This window comes from Strigops habroptila, chromosome 10, assembly GCF_004027225.2.
Source record: "Strigops habroptila isolate Jane chromosome 10, bStrHab1.2.pri, whole genome shotgun sequence".
Taxonomy (NCBI): domain Eukaryota; kingdom Metazoa; phylum Chordata; class Aves; order Psittaciformes; family Psittacidae; genus Strigops; species Strigops habroptila.
Window position 1 is genome coordinate 36,634,462 of NC_046359.1, and position 14,926 is coordinate 36,649,387.

The 14,926-nt window shown below is 48.8% G+C and overlaps 1 protein-coding gene across 5 annotated transcripts in view; it reads left to right on the forward strand.

Moving 5' to 3' along the window:
• The first annotated feature begins 1,268 nt into the window (after positions 1–1,268).
• Positions 1,269–14,926, forward strand: part of DUSP10 (dual specificity phosphatase 10) — a 36,119-nt gene continuing 22,461 nt past the window's right edge. The window contains exons 1-3 of one of the 5 annotated variants that reach the window (XM_030499667.1): positions 1,269–1,278; positions 11,639–11,642; positions 12,012–13,837. In XM_030499667.1, the coding sequence (XP_030355527.1) occupies positions 13,042–13,837 (796 nt within the window). In that variant the 5' untranslated portion in view covers positions 1,269–1,278; positions 11,639–11,642; positions 12,012–13,041. Of the gene's footprint in view, positions 1,279–11,539; positions 11,618–11,638; positions 11,643–11,673; positions 11,792–11,919; positions 13,838–14,926 lie in introns of those variants that run through there. The other 4 variants (XM_030499669.1, XM_030499672.1, XM_030499670.1 and 1 more) reach the window with 4 other exon arrangements.

Consider the following 14,926-nt stretch of genomic DNA (forward strand, 5'->3'; position numbering starts at 1 on the left):
GAGGTCATTCTGCACTGTAGGAAGTAAAGAAATAGAGAAGATAAATCTTCTTGAACACGTGTTGCTCCTGTACAGACATGCAGGGATCTGGCAGCCGCTGTTGTCAATGCATATGTCTATGCAATGCCTCTGGAAATACCTCTTGGAAGAACTGTTCTTCCTTAGTGATTTTGTGTGGTGTTTCTGAAGCACCACGTGTGCCTGATCACAGCTTATTGGGTAGATTTTCCCTGGCCAAGCAGCGAAACAGACTGTGGCCAGGATGTGGAGGGGAACTGGGATATCTTACACCAGGTGAAGGGTGTAATCCTCTCTTTGGGAAGGAGAAGAACCAAAAGGGATCAGGGAGATGGTAAGAGAGTTTTCTGAAAGGGATGGTAACTGCCTTTTGCTGAACATGGATCCCACAATGGATACAGGCTCAGCACACCCGTATCTGTTGCCCCACCTGAAGACCTTGATCTACTCACAGCTCCTGCAGGGGCTGCGTGACCATGACTTATTTAACACTCACCAAGAAAGAATCTTACACTTCATTATATCATCACTTTTTATTTTTACACTCCTTTGATTAACATCATGAGTAATTACTCGCTGTGTTGGCTCTGCATCTTCTAGTAGATGCAGATAAGCACTGGACAGGGGGTTGACTCAGAGCACGGGAGTGATCCGGGGGCAGTGTCTAATTTAGGCAGGGACAGTCGGGTGCCTCATCCGGGTGGTTAGGGTGCCTCAGCCACATGGTATTGCTGCCTAGAAAGGAAGGGGACTAAAATCCTCAATGAAAGTCCCTTGATAGGATTCAGAGCAGCCCCATGTTATACCTGGAGTGATGGTGTTTACCATAATATCACAGCATCTGATGGGGGGGAAAAAGCAAGCTGTTATTTACTTTCTTGCTGGCCAGATGGGATTAGTCATAGTTGAAAACTACTTTAATCAGACTAATAGTAAATGTACTCACTCAGCCAGGAAAAAACCCTTCTCATCTTTGAGGAAATCCGCTTGACTGGTCTGATGCAGCACAAATGATTGGCACGGCTTAGAAATATTTGCACAATGCTCTGTCATGGTGTACAGGTGAATGTTTTACTTGCCTTTGCTATCAAACCTTTCTCTTCTGCTAGGTTACAGCCGCTTACACTGGCTTCCACGGTGCTTTAAGGCTGAGTCACCACCTCATAAATAACATACAAAGCCCTGCAAGTTTACTGTATCTTTATTATTAGATCTGTGTAATTAATGGCCTTATTTTGGAGAAGAGGGAGGGGAAGCAGTGTTCTTTAAGCATGTTTATAAAAGCAAAGCTCAGCGGGGCTTTAGGAAGAAGAGCAGAACATGGAAACAATAGTGAAAAACACCCAGGCGCTGGTTTTGCCATCAGCCATTCCCAGCGTGTTGGTGCTGATGCAGGATTCACAAAGAACTGGAATTCAGATATGTGTCTTGGCACACTCTTACTGGTTTGATCTGGGGGATGAGAGACATCTGCCCTGGATTCTTCCTTCTGGGTCTGCTCCTTGCTCTTTTATGACCTAAAGAGTCTGGTTTTAAGTCACCTGGGATCTCAATGCCAGCAGTGACCCCCACTTTGGATGGGGTCTTGTCTCTCAGATGGTTTCTTTGGAGCCCATAGGGCCAATTCCAGACTATGGCACCATCTGACTGGCTTGCAGAGTGCCGGGTCCTATTTTCCTCACCTCATGCTGGTGGCATGGAGGTCTGGTCAATGTGCTGCTAATGCTCTGAGGACATACAAGATCCATTACTATGAGCTCACTCTGTTCTTCACTGGTGAGGAAGGAGGCCAGCCTGGGGGTTTGTGGGGTTGTTGCCATGTGGGTGCTGTGGGCAATGCTGACTCAGCTGCGGGGGACTGGCACTACCACTGCTTTCATCTGGAGTGACTCTTTCCAGCCACAGCCATGTGTTACAGTGATCACCACAGCGAAGTGATGGAGCAATACGGTGGTGTGTGCTAATGATCGTTACAGTAGTGAGCCTGTCCCACGCCTCCCTGAATACCACAAGTTCAGAGGCTGCTTTGTGAATGTGGAGGGGGCTGTGATTAAAGCTTGCCCATCCAGTTCTTAATATCTGCAGTTTGTTGCTGCGGAGAGAAAGAAGGGCTGAGCACACCAAAGCCACCAGCAGACACAAGTGAAGCTACAGTGATGCTCTTTGAGAGACTTCCTCAGCAGAGCCACATAACCCAAAACTATGGCATGAATGTCTTACTAAGAGATGTTTTCACAATACATTGCACCTGCTGCAGGGTGATCTGGAATCTGGAGCTAAGGCCACTGCTTGCTGGTAGGGATTTTGTAGCCATGTGGCTGATTAGTGAGAATAGGATACTTATAAAGACACAAGGATCTCATTAGAGGTGAGGAGAACTGCAGGAATTGGACTGGAATAAGCAAAAGACTGGTCAGCTGTTAGCTGAATGCCACGTTGCTTTCAGCAGGTAGCGGGGGGAAAATGATTATTGGTCCAGCCAACAAATGAATCTCTCAAGGAGGTATGTAAGTAGATGGTAGGTGTGGTGGTAATCCTCAGTGGGCTGAGGAAGCAAGCCCATAGTGTGTAATCTCTGCTGCTGACATCTCTTGTGTGAGTCCTTGCGCTGTGGTTTCACAATCCATCAGTTGCAGGATCATCAGCGTGGGAAAACAGAAGTTGTAAGTAACGCCTGGGATGTTAATATTAACCCTAAATAATCTGGGTTTTACTTTTAGTACCTTGTCATGTAAGAGAAGGGCACTGCCGTTTCCTATTAGGAGCAGCCAGGCTAATCTGAGCATGGGTCATCTACTTCCCAAGCAAATATAAGCATTTTGCACAAGTTCTATATTTATGGCCAAATACTGCTTGCTGTATTCTCACAAGTGGACACAAGGGAGCCAGCTTCCTTCTTCTCTCTTGGTTACATCACGTTGTTTTCTTTCTGCCAAGAGTGGTAGAAGTCTCTTAGGAAGTCTCTCAATCCCATGAGCCAATTGAGCAGGATCTGCCTTAAAATCTTTATCAATTGCAAGCATCAATTACACTGATTAGCTGATTATACTGTCTCACTGCTCTTACTGATTTGTATGGTAAGAGTGTAGTCTGCCTGCTCAAAGTTTGGTCACAAGCAGGAGTCACAGAGACAGGCTCACCCAGTAAAAGCCAAATTGATCTGTAGTTTTCTCCTACTGTCTTTAACCCTCAATGTCCTTCCTTCATCTCCCAGTGGCTTTAATATGTTCACCTCACAAGAGAGGACACCTGAACCATGGTGAGAGAATGTGCTGTTCCCCTTGGTACAACACCTTTTCAGAGGCTCAGCAAGGCCAATGCATGGCACTAAGCCTAAAGTGGTGGTGACCTCCCAGGGAAGAACTTGGCACCATCAACCTGTGAGCTGGTGTCCCCCATCACCTCTCCTGCAGGGAGTAGCAAGGGCTTGGCCTCCTGCACCCACTATGGGAAGTCCCATCACCCATTGTGGTCAATGGGATCAAATTAAGGGGGATCCCAGGTGTGTTGTGGGACCCAGCTGGAGTTGTGAGAGCAGAAGGAAGCCAGGAGTGGTTTTCCAATGGGAGAGAGGCTCTGTGGAGCCAGGAGATGCTTTTATTAAACTGTCATCCTTTCAAGGGGAAAATCTCTGCAGTGAAAGCTGCATAAACCCTTGTTGGAGCTCATTTGGTACAATAGAATGGGAAGGGAAGCACACTCTGTAGTTAAACTGGTTTGCTTTATCAGCATAAGGAAGATGGTGAGTATAATTACTGCTCACTGCCCCAGGGAAGCAGAGGAGGAGGGAAACAAGCTTGTCCTGTGACCAAGAGCACTTTGCTCAATAACTAATGAGACGAAAGTTTGGAGACCATTAATATGAATTCCACTTTCCCTGTTGCCTGACTCTGGCTGCGCAGGGAGTGACCAACCATGGTGGGAAGCATGGGATTTGTGAAGCAGCCAGAGGGTGCTGAGGAGCCTCTGCTGCACCTGGATTGCCCTGTGCTGGTGATAAAGCAAGCTGTGGCTTGTGCTGTGGTAGTCATAAGTAGAACAAGGTCAACTGCCTATTTCAGTCAACATGACAGAAATAGAGTTGATCTCGATAAGATCCCAGCTCTTTCTTCCCACTGACTTCTAAGTTCCAGTTTCAAGATTTCTGTTACCAAGCTGAGGATGAGGCCATTTATCCCATGGAAAGCAAGTTGCTTGAAGCCCAGGCAGGAGGAGAGGAGTCACTTGAAGATGTACTATGAGAAATGAGTCTCTAGCCTGTGGGGAGAGCCTGGTGTGGTTCAGGAGTTGTTCCCATCCAGTCATAGGTGTGGCTATGCAGAAGCAACAAGGGTCATACCAGGACCTGTTCTTCCCTTCTGTTGGTGACTACACCGAAGGAGGGAGGTGGTTGGGCTGAACCATCGAGTCTGGATGAGCAAAAGTTTCCAGGTTCATGAGTCTGCACATCCACTAAACTGTTAAAACTGTGGCTTTGTGCAGAGCCTCCCTGCCCGCTGCCAAGGAATATTGATGCTCTTTTCATTGGAGGCAAGATGCTGACAGCTCCATCTAATACAGATGGAAATAGGGTGGGGTGGAAGCTGGAACTGAATACTAATCTAAATGAGCAGCAACCTCCAATACAAAGCCTCTGCTGTAAACAGATTAGTTAGGATTTTCTCTTAGGACAAACACTCAGTGATTTTATGATCGTTCAATTAGTTTCCTGCGAAACACCCACTAATGCCAAAGCACAGCACTGCTGACTGATGCGCTTTGCCTGCCTGTGCGTGTCCTCCAGCCCCTCACTTCCCATGGGCTGGAAGGAGGGATGGGACCCCAGGTTAAACAGGCAAGTGTGCCCTGTCGTTCGTGCCCCTGAGAAAGGCTGGTGCAGGCTCTGATGGTTTCCCTGCATGGGTGGTGATTTGCCACTGAAGCTCTTCTGCTCACCACTGCCCCTCTGCTGTTTTGGCACAAGTGCAAAGGCAAGAACTGACCTGGTGTGAGGAGAACAAGAGGGATCCGTGCATCTTCTGATGGTTCTTGTCTTGGTGGGATGAGCTCCCCATATCTGACACACAGCTGGAGGTGACTCAGCCACCAAATGATGGGTTAAAAAGTTGCTTGCAAACCAGGACTGCTACTGCTGGTTATTTGGGCTGTGATTTCACCTGTCATCAGGTTACTCGTGGCAGTGAGTGGAGCTGGTAAGAGCTCGGCTCTCCTATAGGTGTGTATCTTCAGGGCTTCATCAGGCTGCACAGCATTTAGAGCCCTGACCTTCAAAGCCTAGCTGGTGTTTGCAGCCAAACTGAGGTCTGGGTGGAAGGTCTGATGTGGAAGCTTGTTCTGGAAGACAAGAACCTTCTCAACATAAGACAGGAGCTGCCTTTCGTGAGGAGGGGCTTTATGGGGACCATTGCTGAAGCAGCTACAGTGGCAGTTTAAACAAGCATCTCTGAAGATCTGTTCTGGTACGCTTCCAAGTGTGTATAAGCTGTAAAGGTCATATTCCCATCCTGCTTCCCATCCTGTTTCCCCTTTGTACATGGGGGTGGAAGCAGAAATATGCAAGACACAGTATTCTCACCCCTGTGGCTCAGGAGGGAGAAGCTGCATTGGCCCATGGAAGAAAAACCGGGACAGAGAGCACACAAAAGGCAAGAGCTGTCACTTCTGGCAGGCAGGCACCACAGGGAGGAGAGTGCTTGGCCTTACCCAGCTTTGCAGGGCTCAGGTTTACCCGGGAGCACTCCTACAGCATCTCTCACCAGGGGCTGGGAAGGACCATCAGAAGCCTCCTGTCCCATGGTGTGAGCTGTGGTGTGCCCTCACCTACCCTTGTGCATGTCCATCTGCAGTTCCCAGCCTGCCAGGACAGGACAATCAGATATTTGCTCCTGGGAAGGAGACCTTGTACCAGTGTGCTCTCACTGAATCGATAGGGCGGTTTGGGTGCAATGAGAGCAGTGTTTGGCCCAGCTGGCTGTCAATAGCGCTGCAGCTTTCTCAGCTCACAGTTATTGTCAGGGCAGCAACTATTCATGTGCTTATTTTCCAATAGAGCTGATGTGAATAATTCACCTTGCCTGATCTCTTTTTGAAGCCAGGAGGGACTAGGCTTTATGACCCCAAATTGCTGAACAGAGCTGTAGGAGTGACTCCAGCTGGACTTCCTCCAGTCCTCTCACTCTGCTCCCCATCACTGGTGTCTTCCCCTTTGGCTCTCCTAAGGAAAGACAGGGTGAGGGATCTCACCAATCTCTAAGGAAAGGAAGTTAGACCATGTCTGGCCTGAACACAGTTTATAATAAAGACCTTCAGAAAGCAGTTCCCTTTTTCTTTTCAACTCTTTTACTTCTCCCCTCCCTGGCCCTCATGTCCCCTCCTGTGCAGCACACATGTGCTGCCTGTCTCTTTCTGTTGACATAGAATCATAGAACGGTTTGGGTTAGAAAGGACTTAAGATCATCCAGTTCCAACCCCCTGCCATGGGCAGGGACACCTCACACTAGACCATGTCGCCCAAGGCTCTGTCCAACCTGGCCTTGAACACTGCCAGGGATGGAGCATCACCACCTCTTTGTGCAACCTGTGCCAGCGCCTCACCACCCTCACAGTAAAGAATTTCTTCCTTATATCTAACCTGAACTTCCCCTATTTAAGTTTAAACCCATTACCCTTTGTTCTATCACCACATGCTCCTGCTGTTGCTGTGTGTTGGTGGTGTGGAAGCTCCAGGAGCACACCTGAGGACTTACTGTGACCGGAGTGTGTTCTGCTCCCTATGGTACATGTACCCTGCAGAGTTTGGTAACTGTGCTAACCCAACAGGGAAATCATAAGGGTAAAAGGACTGTAAACAAACTATCTATGTGTGTCCTGCTGAGGTTCCTGGCCAGGCTGCAGCCAGGGGGGGCTTGAAACTTAAATACAAATGAGCAAGTTGGACCCAAGCAGGTGTTTGACTTAACTGAAGCAAACTCCTTTTTAACCATTCCCCTGTTGCTTTCAAGGTGGCATACACTGCCAGGTAAATGGAAATATGTTTGTTTTGGAGCCCTGGGTAAATGTCGTGTAGAGAAATGAAAATGTCAATCTGTAGCTGCATTTGTTTAATGGAACAAGGCTTTGTTTAATAAACAAGGCTGTGAGCACAGATCATCTTCTCACTTCAGCACCACGTCTTGAAGGTGTTGAACCACTTCCCACTCCTCCCAGCGTGTAGCCATCCCCATGCTGTGCTGGCATTAGGGTGACAGGGATGCTCACAGGGCATTCTCCTGGGTTAGCTTGGAGTTACGGTGCTATAGCTATTGCGTTTTAATTTCTTGCCTAGGTCATTTTATAGCAGCTTCCCTGCTGGCGCTAAACCATAAAAAGCAAGCAGGAGTGCAGGGATACATGTTTATATTTACTACTGCATCTCATTTTCCTTATAAACTCATTTTTTGCCCAGTTTTATACCCACCCCCTTCCTTAGAAGATTAACACTTTGTCTAAAAGGGGTTATGTTTCCTTTCGTGCTAGAGGATCAGTTAAGAGAAATGTTTGTGTTTCACAGAGGAAGGTGTGATGTGGTGCATTAAAACCTACCAAGAATCAAAGAGCGCTTAAAATACCAATGGGCAAACTTTAAGCAGTGAACAGGTAGAAGTTCAGTCTGGCCCCAGGGAGATCTGCTTTCAGTCAGCGCATGTGATACCTGGTGAAGTGCAAGATACTGGTTTGCAGTTTAAATACCATGCTGGTTGGCACCTTTGCTTTCCCCGGGTTTCCCAGTTTACTGTTCCATGGTGTCAGCTGTTTGGGCAAGCTGTTCAACCTCTTGCTTCCCATTTCTGCTGGTAAAATCGGGAACTTTCTTTGCTTGGTTTAATCCCACTCTCAGGAGGGGCAGGCGACTGTCCTTTATTGTCTTTCCATAGCCTGTTATGCTGAACACCTACCTTTGGTTGTTACTCTGCTCCTAAAATCAAAGTAATACTACCAATGGTAAGGTGGTGCTGACAGCAGCAGACACGGAGGTGCCCAGTCTGGAGCTTGTGGTGGTCATGGTGGAGGGGTGCACCGTCTCATACATGGGGTCAAATCCTTTCTCCACACATCACTTTGGAGGAGATTTGAATGTTTGGGGGGGCAGGACAGCAGATCTCCCTCTGCTCAGACACAGGCCGGGTGCAGTACATGGCTGTGTTAGTGAAGGTAATTATATATATATCTTTTTCTCATCCTAAACAAGAGAAAAGGTCCCTGATTGTAGAGCGGAAGATAAGAATGGTTGACGTGGAATAAATCTTTCAGTAACAAGGGACTCTTTGCTTTGAGAGCACTTAAGGGATGTCTGCATTATTGGCGAGAATTTTGATGGCTCCTTTTCCACATCTGTTAAATATTCAGCACGTGTTTCCAGCAATCTTTACCCTTTCTGCGAGGCTGAACGGGTTTGATTGGATTTCATGCAATTAGTATACTGTGAGGATTTGCTTCAATTCGGAGATGATTTCTCTTTGTCTGCTTGTGGTTTTCTACAAATAACCGAGCAAGTGCACCCTGATGGCAAAAGCATTTGAGGAAAATAGAAGTCAAAATCCAGTGGGAAATGGGAATTTAACTGAGATCTGCCAGCTTTCAGAGTAAGAATTCCTGTATGCTTTTCAGAAAACAGAAGTTTAGTTGTTTGGGGATAGATAAGTCGTGTCTCTTATGGGTGTTAAATCACAGAAAGCGCAAGCATTTAGAAAGCTGTTCATTCAATATGCTCAGGGAAAAAGAAAATCACAGTGGGTTGTGGTTTCTGAGAGCAGGAAAAAGGCCAATCTTATGTCATAGGCTAATAAAATGTATTAAGGATGAAGTCAGTGAAAGTTCTGTAGGAAATCCTCTGAAACCGGGGATGAATAGCAACTTGTAGTCAACATTCTTAGAAAAATAGAAAGTTAAGTCAAATATGAGACAAAATTACATTTGGCCTCCCTTTGTATTGCAAGAAAACTTGGCAAAGGCTGAGTATCCTTCAGAAGAGAGTGCTGCTTGCCTTGGGTTAGCTCTGCACGGCTCTTCTGCGAGGTGAGCCCCTCCATAAACAAGTCACAGTTCCTCAGCGCACTGTTAGTGCTGAGAAATTTGGTCAGAAAGCAGAAGATGGCTAAATCAATGATTCTAAGTGTTTTCTAGCACATGTTTGCTTTAGGAGGATGCCCAAACACAGAAACATCTTTTCCAGCTCCCCTGGTTGGAAGGACCATTTCAGGTGGTGAATTGAACACAAGCCCATGGGGAGCTCCTTCCCCAAGCCCAAGCGTGGCTTGAAAGGGCTGTTTTGAGAGCAGCATGAGCTAACCCTTCTCTCTGCAGTGAGCCCAGTGCCAACCTCAGCAAGCCACGGACAAAGAGGAATAGAAAGCATGAAAATGTGGTGTCTCACGCTGGCACCTCCGGGGAAATGAACCATGTTTGTGGGGAGAGTTCAATACTGGTGTATTTCTCCATCAGCTTGTTTGCTGTGTCCCTGTTATGTAGCAATTGCACGCTGGTATGAGAAGCCTGATTTACCTTTGTGCTGGGTATCAGGGTGACTTGCAAGCTTTCAGAAGGCAGTGTCTCCAGACTGTGGTCTTGGTGTGAAGATGAAGCCACTCCATGACTGACTTGCTCCAAGTCTTTGCCTTCATGTTTGCTCTCAGTGAGAGCAGGAGCTGAAGCTGTTGCATGTGAGAGCCTTCCCCTGGCTTCCCTTTCCTCTCCAGCATGCAGGAGAACTGGTGCCCTGCTGGGGCATCACACCACTGGAAACCACAAGCCTCAGTTTATGCTGGGTGAGTCACTGTCCTGCGAGGAACATTTAGTTTGAGGGATGGCTGTGAGAAAGACTCAACTTGCTGTTTAGTAACATGCTTGTTAGAACCATTCATCAAAAAATCAAGTATTCAATGCTTCTGAAATCTTGCTACCTGTTTTCATGAGATCTTTTTGCTCTGAGTTGCTGAATGCTGATATTGCTGCATTTTACACTTTTTTTGTAAGAGTTCCCATTGGTTTGGTAGACACAACTTGAAAATCCCACTTGAAATACGAATTCTCCAGGTACGCCCCAGAATCAAAATGTTTGGAAGCTAATTTGGACTCTTATCATTCTGCCAACATCCTATCTGTTTCAGCTTCACTGTTGCTGTTTTAGCTCAAAGGGTTTGCATTCCCCATTGTAGGTGAAACTCTCCGGCATTCCCTCCATGAGGCAGGACATGGTGGGATGCATCACTCTGGTGAGGCCACTTTCCTGTCTCTGGCTTGGTGAATCGATGGGTGATGGATTGATACGTAATGGGATGTGGTTGCTGAACCAGAAAATGCTCAAATAGATTGCACAATGGAGAAGGAAGAGATGCAGAAATCTTGTGCTGCTGCCAGGTACCCTCCTAGTGTTTGCTGAGTTAATCCATATGGCTGGAAAATCAATTTTCACCTTTTGCCTTGTAGTGTACCCGTCGCAAGGGTGAGAGCTCATTACTATTTCACCCAGGTCAAGGTTTGAGAGAAAGGATGAAAGGGATTTATACTTGTCCTCATAAGAGGTCCCTAAAATCTTGTCCTCAGGCTTGTGTTGCTTCCCTTTTTACAGTGGGGGAGAGTCCAGTCTAATCCGCTCATGGATTAGATGAGCGGACAAAGATGGACTGGCAGCATGGATTTGATCTGAATTTGTGTAACACAGACCAACTGGATCCATCTCTAAGATGGAGAAGTCAGGCAGGTGAGGACCTACAGACCTGGCCAGCCCCAAGCTGCATGTGGGGGGCATCTTCTTCTTTTCCCATGACTTAGAGCTGCTGTGCAGGGAAGTTAATTGTTTTATACTTAAAGTATCTTGTGCAGGCGTATTTTTGGAAGTTGTTTTTCTATTAAAACTATCTGTGTAAGCTTATTTTTGCTAGAGGACGTCTCAGAAAAGCATCTAAAAAGCAGCCTCCTTGATGTGACACCACTTGTACGGCACCGAAGTGCTTATTGCGGGGCTGGGGAGGACAGTCCCATGTCCTGCAGTGCCCGGCACTCCGGGGCTTTGCTCTCCCTGTCCTGCTTGAAGGCGGTCGGTGTAAATACCCTGTGGGAAGCTCTGCCCGCGGGCTCTGGGAGCCTGCAGTGGTTCTATCAGTGCTCTAAGAGGCTCCTCGGGGGCGGTGCGGCTCGGTGACCGGGGTACTGCCGCCTTTCGCTGCCGAAGCGGCCGGTTTGTGCCGCTCCATGGTGCGGATCGGGGTGACCGGTCGCTCCGCTGCGCCGCCTCCAGTGACCTGCGGGGGGCGCTGCCGCTGCCTATCAACGAGTCAACCAGCCGGCGCCGCTCCCCATTGGCTGCCGATGACATCACCGGGCGGGACGGCCACGCCTCTATCCCCGCCCCTCCGCCCCTCGGCGGCGCTGCTATTGGTCATCATGGCTGCCCGTCATCTCCAGGCCCCGCCCCTCCTCCGGGCCGTACATTTACGCGGTAGCAAAAGAGAAAGTAGGGAGGATGGTGCGGGCGGCGCGGGGCGGCGGGCGGGACGCGCAGCACCGGCGGCAGCCGCCTCAGCCACAGCCGCGACGGACCGGGCCCCAGCGCGCCCCGCCGGTGAGTGCGGAAGGGGACGAGCCGAGTCGTTGCCTTCCCGGGGCCGGGGAGTGACGGTCCCGGGGTGAAACTTGAGTTTCACCGTGTGCTGCTCGTCTCGTCCCCCCGCCCGGTAAAAGGAGCCGGGTTGTCTCCCTCGGTTGTATTAGTAGCATCACATCAGAGGCGCTCCCGGTGTGTGTTTATCCGGTTTCTAAGCAGTGGGAAGGGCGAGGGGAGGTTTTGGGGAAAAACGGGATGGAAAACCTACCGGTGAGCCCCGCTCGGCCCCTCGGACCTCCGCAGCACGGTGGGTCGCGGTGGCTGCCTCCGGGCTGCCCCGGGACAGGGTGTTGCTGGGCGGGATGGGGTATCTCCGTGCCCCGTATCAGCGGGGCTGGATGGAGGGGACCAGTGTCTGTCCGCTTGTAGGGATTTGTCGGAGTTCGGGAAGTTGGTGCTGGGATGTGTTTTCTAGCGGGAGCCGCAGCTGCTCTGAAAGTTGCCGGGGACGGAGAAGCAGTGTCTGGGCTTTCTTAGGTTGTGTGGCTCTTGTCGTCCTGCTGCCCTCCCGAATGGAAAGGGGGTTCTCATCCCGTGTGCTGTCTCTTGTCAAAGATTGGGCAGGCTGTGACCTTGCTGGGGCGCAGGGGACCCCTCTTTCTAGAAGCTGTGAGATGTGCTGAGGAGGGGGGAACGTGTTCTCACTGGGACTGCTGGAGAACAGCCTTCCTGGGCCTGAAGCTGGGGGCTTAACTGGGACTGGATTAACCTCTAACAGGGGGGATGGAAGCTTTACTTTCTGTAAAGATCTCCAGAACCTAAATCTCCTGTTTTCTCCTGGGTGTTTTTTGTTTCGCTTTATGTTTTCAAGTTTGTAACCATCTCAGCAAACTTATTCACAAGCTAATTTTATTCCAGCTTGCTGGAAAAGTTGCATATCACCACTGACACGTTCCTCTCCTGTGTGTTCCTCCCGGTTGTAGAGTCAGCCCTGTGGTTGCTTCCCTTGCAGTAAGCAGGGGAACAAGAGAACGTGCCTCTCTGTCATTATCAGTTTGCATGCCTTGCTTGCAGCCCGGGATTTCAGAATAGCTCAGCACCATCTGCATGTAGACAAATGCCTCCTCCTGGGTGTAGCTGCACAGCCCCGGCGAGGCGCGTGTATTCTGCATGCCATGTGCACGCATGCAGATAGCTCAAGTATTTGTTTCAGGATTGGAAAAGGGGTTTTAGCAACTACTGTGAGCTGGTAACTGTCAGAGGGGTTGATGAGTTGTTACCTATGGATAAGAGGTGTTGGTAAAGTAAGTTGCTGTATTTGTGGGCTTATGTGATTTCATGATCTGTTTTCATCACCTTTTTCTTCTTCCCATTCCCCCTCCCTTTTCTCTTTTGCAGGGTGATCTTGAGTTCTTCTTAACTTGCTAGTGCTCAGCCTCCTCATGCCTCCATCTCCTTTAGACGACAGGGTAGTAGTGGCACTTTCGAGGCCAGTGAGACCTCAGGATCTCAACCTTTGTTTAGACTCTAGCTATCTTGAATCTGCCTCTTCTGCCGGTGAGAGCCATTCCAGTCTGCTCGGCACAGCTGTCGTGTCCCTAAAGACTGCTAATCTCACGTATATGCCCTCATCTAACGGCTCTGCACGCTCCCTGAGTTGTGGATGCAGCAGTGCCAGTTGCTGCACTGTGGCAACGTACGACAAGGACACTCAGGCCCAAACTCAAGCGAGCACCAGCAGCGCCGCAGCCTCTACCGCCTGCCCTGCCAACCAAATGGTCAACAGCAATGATAACGCCGGCAGCTTGAGCCCCCTGGGCAGCGTGGGGAGCCCAGTCTCAGGCTCCACCAAGCAACTCGCTAGCATCAAAATCATTTACCCCAACGACCTGGCGAAGAAGATGACCAAATGCAGCAAGAGCCACCAACAGAACCAAGGCCCTGTCATCATTGACTGCAGGCCGTTCATGGAGTATAATAAGAGCCACATTCAAGGGGCTGTCCACATTAACTGTTCTGACAAGATCAGCCGGAGAAGGCTCCAGCAGGGCAAGATCACCGTCTTGGACTTGATCTCCTGTCGGGAAGGCAAGGACTCCTTCAAGAGGATCTTTTCCAAAGAAATCATAGTTTATGATGAGAATACCAATGAGCCAAGCAGAGTAATGCCTTCCCAGCCGCTCCACATAGTGCTGGAGTCACTCAAGCGAGAAGGCAAGGAACCCCTAGTCCTAAAAGGTAATCCTCCTCTTTGCCCACACGTTGTCTCATGGTTCCCTTTGCAGTGTGTGTCCTCTGGTGTCAACCTTGCTGATGGTTGTTCTTTGAAAGCTTGTGTTTACCTCTAGGAAGGCCTGCATGCCTTGAGTCACCAATGGCAAAGCAAATGCTTTCCGTGGATAAATCATGGAGCCAGTAGCAGGAGATGCTTGCTTTTCTCTGACTGTTGTCCTTGAGTAGCAGAGGGGGTGGGAACTGGAAGGAGGAGGAAACGTGCTTCCTGGTGTCTGTCTGTGCAGACAAAGAATGTCCCCCCCCGTGCTTGCTCCGAGTATTTATAGCCCAAGGGGCAGAGGTCCAGGAGGGTATACTTCTCTTTTAGCTTGTCAGACTGACCTTTACTTAGCAGCCTTATTTTAGTCCATGTAAAACTGGACGCGTAGGTGCTGGAGATGGACAGTGGGAGAGTAGAAGTGAGGAGGAAAGAGTCAGGAGGCCACTTGGTCTGAAGCATTGCATCATGGACCAGTCAGCAAAACTTGAGGAGCACTCAAGCCTTGTTTTGGTGGTATGGGGTCAGAATAATGGACAGAGAGAGATAATTCATCTAAAAAGCGATCTGAAAGTGTTGCACTTACATGTATGTGTGTGTATATGGCTTTCCTGTAAAGGCTCCTGTTTTAATGTGGTGTTTGTTCTATCCCTTAGTGCCTTGGAGGAAACAAGCCCATTAAGGCAGCATCCAAGGACACTTCCCTTTCTTCTCTTTATTCATTAGCTCCTATTTATCACAATGCTGCCCTCTAGATTGAATCTCCTTTCCCCTGGGTGTTAATGCCATTCAGAGGCATGCATGGTTGGCAGAGACTGGCTGTGGCACTGAGAAACTGTGGAAGATTAAGATCCCTTCCAACCCAAACCAATCTATGGTTCTGTGATTTGTTGATTAGCTTGTACTGTGTTTATTTAATTCACTCAGTTTTTCTGTTCCAGCCTGTGTAACGTGGATCAGGCTGATAGTTTATCCCTTTTCTTCATAGCTTTATAGACGCTAAGGGTCCTGTGAGATCCTCCACTGTGTGTGTATCTTGTGGAAGCTTAAAATTG